At 45.9% G+C, this 2,934-nt stretch overlaps 1 protein-coding gene across 1 annotated transcript; it reads right to left on the bottom strand.

Annotated features, from left to right (window-relative positions):
* Positions 1 to 301: 301 nt before the first annotated feature.
* On the bottom strand, positions 302 to 2,658 carry DKC1 (dyskeratosis congenita 1, dyskerin; the record flags this gene model as incomplete). Its single annotated transcript, XM_010144388.1, has 4 exons — positions 302 to 422; positions 873 to 1,016; positions 2,016 to 2,146; positions 2,532 to 2,658. Coding segments are annotated over 4 exons (523 nt in total), but the record flags the coding sequence as incomplete, so codon positions are not given.
* Between the last annotated feature and the right edge of the window lie 276 nt (positions 2,659 to 2,934).

Here is a 2,934-nt window from a genome sequence, read left to right as displayed (position 1 = left end):
GCACCACTGCACTCAGAGAATGGATAAACTTCGTCATCACCTCACACGCTGAGCGCACCTGAGCATCATGCAGCTGAAGCCAGGCTGAGGTACTCTTCACACCTTGCCATGGACTAATGCAGCCACTGTTTCCTAACATCGTGCCAAACACCAACTGCCTTGGGCCATACTAACCCACAGTCCCCATCAGGAAGCACTATTTAAACCTTCTGCACATGGCGACTCGTTTGTTTTGCATTCACTGGAACACAGTGTTATTTCTGCAGTCAGCTGGGCATAAGAAAAACAAGGAGTTTCATACCTAGGCAGATAGCTTCTCCTTTTGTGGTGATGACAACAATCTCCTGATTAAGTTCAATGCCATCTTCATACCTCAGGACACCAGGCAGCATGATCTTGGCTCCATAGCAAATAGCATTAACCTGAAAATGTAGGAAACAGGAGAACTTATAAGCTATTAGAGAAAACAATGTAAGTGCTTCTAATACTTTAACTTCCAACTCCCACTATTGTCCCAGCAATAACATCCCTATATATCTATTTTTTATTGTCCACTAAATAAAACTTCGGGGCTTTGGAAAAAGCAAGCAAAGCATCTATCACGGCAAACAACATGTGAGGCAGATCGTTTACAACCATCAGCATCCTCCTGACATGAGGAGAGCAACTTCTCTACCAGTCAGTTCTAGGCTCTTGTATCTTACTGCAGTGGCCCATAGTAGGGCCTACACAGCTCAGGACAAGGACTAGGTCCTACACAATCAGGACAGCACTGGACACCAGGTGAATCCTTATTTATTACATTAGCTGTACAAGTTAGGAGGATACTTTCCAGCCTCTGGCTGTCGGCTGGCACTATCTCTGAAACTCACCGCACTGTCTTTCATGACCAGCCGCTTGTGTGAAGTCAGCAATTTCTCCAACGGCAGGATAACTCTTCGCAGGTAGCTGTCATCCTTGTTGTTGTCATACTGCCACTGTGCATCCAGTACATCGTGCATTGTCACCATGTTGTCCTGCAAAAACACAACCCCTCTAAACTCTCCTACTAGCTGCCAACATGAAACACACATGAGAAAACAGCAAGTCCAGCAGCAAATAGTGTGCTGAAAGGGAGTGAAAAACTCAGAAGCATCAAAAAAAGCAACCTAGAAAAAGGAAGAGTACTTCCCATCAACAAGCTTGAGGTAAGCCTGACCTGCGCTGCCACGGAATTCAACCTTCCTAATCTCAGACAGCACTTGGATCTAGTGTATAAGGTCTGTCCACAAGAAACTATGAAACATGACTAAACTTAAACAAGTATCTGGGGACCTCTAGACAAAGATTAGCGAGCAGAAGTCTAAATTAATCAGCTCTTCAGTTTGTGACATGGTATAAATTTTTGAAGCATCTGTGAGCATCCAACACCTGGAATTCAGAAATTACTACCAATGATTACAGCTGTGGTAAGAGCACAGACAGGTGGGAAAGCACTTGCACTCTTCATTCTCCTCCTTTGCCAGGCAAGAAGTAAGTTCAAGCCTGGACTGGCAGCAGGATCCAGCTATGACCAGACTGAAAACACTATACAAGTGTTCGAGATCACACGAGACTGCACCTCCCAGGCTTGTTCCAATGAAGCACATCCCTTGCACTGTGCCTGACACCGACCAGTCACAGACTGCTATGCAGACAGCTCACACACCTGAACTCGTGGCACGTGCTTGGTTTGTAGGCTGAGAAACAGGTGGCATAAAACGAACTTTTAGTCACCATAGTGCACTCCCCAGCCACTCACTGTCCCAAAGCTTAATTACCAGAACAAGGGAAGCACCCTGAACTGAACTCAACGCTTTGGTTACAGACTGTCGATAGCAAGAGCCCCCCATGTTTTTGGGGCTATTCACAAAGCCCCTTCAGCCACCATACACCTACACGTTCTTCTAACGCTGTAAAACTAATGCAGTTCCAAGGAACTCCTGCAGTTCTGACAATTTCAAATTTGCGGTGTATAATGAGAGCTACCACTGTACCTTCTCTCCCAGGATGCCTGAGCGCACTCGGCGGAGCTCTTGCATCTGGCCCCCCACACCAAGCAGCAAACCAAGGTGAACGCAGAGCGTTCGGATATACGTGCCTGCCTCACAGCTCACCCAGAAGATACCTGAAATGCAGAACAGGACAGACAAATATTTAAATACATATCTAGAAATTAAGCACAGCTAGAAGCATCCTGAGAGAGAAACTGTATGTCTAACCCTTCACAGAGCCATCAGCCTGGGGTGATAGATGAGGATCATCTTTGCACTGAGTGCTAATGCCATACAATTGAAATCATTTGGCTCTTCAATGAAGGATGCAGCCATACAAAAAAATAGGTGGAATTTGCTTCTCAGCACACCAAAGTAAGGCTGGAAGCAGTGACTACTTGATGGTGGAGAGGATTCAGGTCTTAAGACATCCACCAAGAACAGGTAGCAGTCCATTGTCACAGCAAATTTTATCTGTTTTCAACTTAATAGGAAGGCAGCAGGAAAGCCCAGTTTTACCTAATCTTCTCTCAGGATCATACTCCACCAGCTTGCTCTCATAGATCGTTCTGACTCTCAGTTGTCGTTTGACAGCAGCAATGAGGGGTGGTCGCTGAAACAGTGCACCTGTCAGAGTTTCTATTGCCTGTGGGTAGAAGCAGAAGTAACTGCTCACATCCGTGCCCTATCACAGGAGCATCTAACTACAACCACTTCCATAGTGAGAAACCACAAGGTTCATCATAATTTGATGATGTCATTTAGTAAAGCTGATCTAAACCAGTGATGTGGTCAAAATGCCACCCCATCTACCAGCGAACACAGCCAGGTTTTTTCATCAGGTGGCAGTATATGATCAGACATCATCCCTCATCTTGAGTGAGGACAGCACCTCCTGCAGGCAGCCAGCCACACACCACAG

The sequence above is a fragment of the Buceros rhinoceros genome, unplaced genomic scaffold (assembly GCF_000710305.1).
Source record: "Buceros rhinoceros silvestris isolate BGI_N320 unplaced genomic scaffold, ASM71030v1 C13142936, whole genome shotgun sequence".
Taxonomy (NCBI): Eukaryota; Metazoa; Chordata; class Aves; order Bucerotiformes; family Bucerotidae; genus Buceros; species Buceros rhinoceros.
This window is presented reverse-complemented; position numbering and strand designations above follow the sequence as displayed.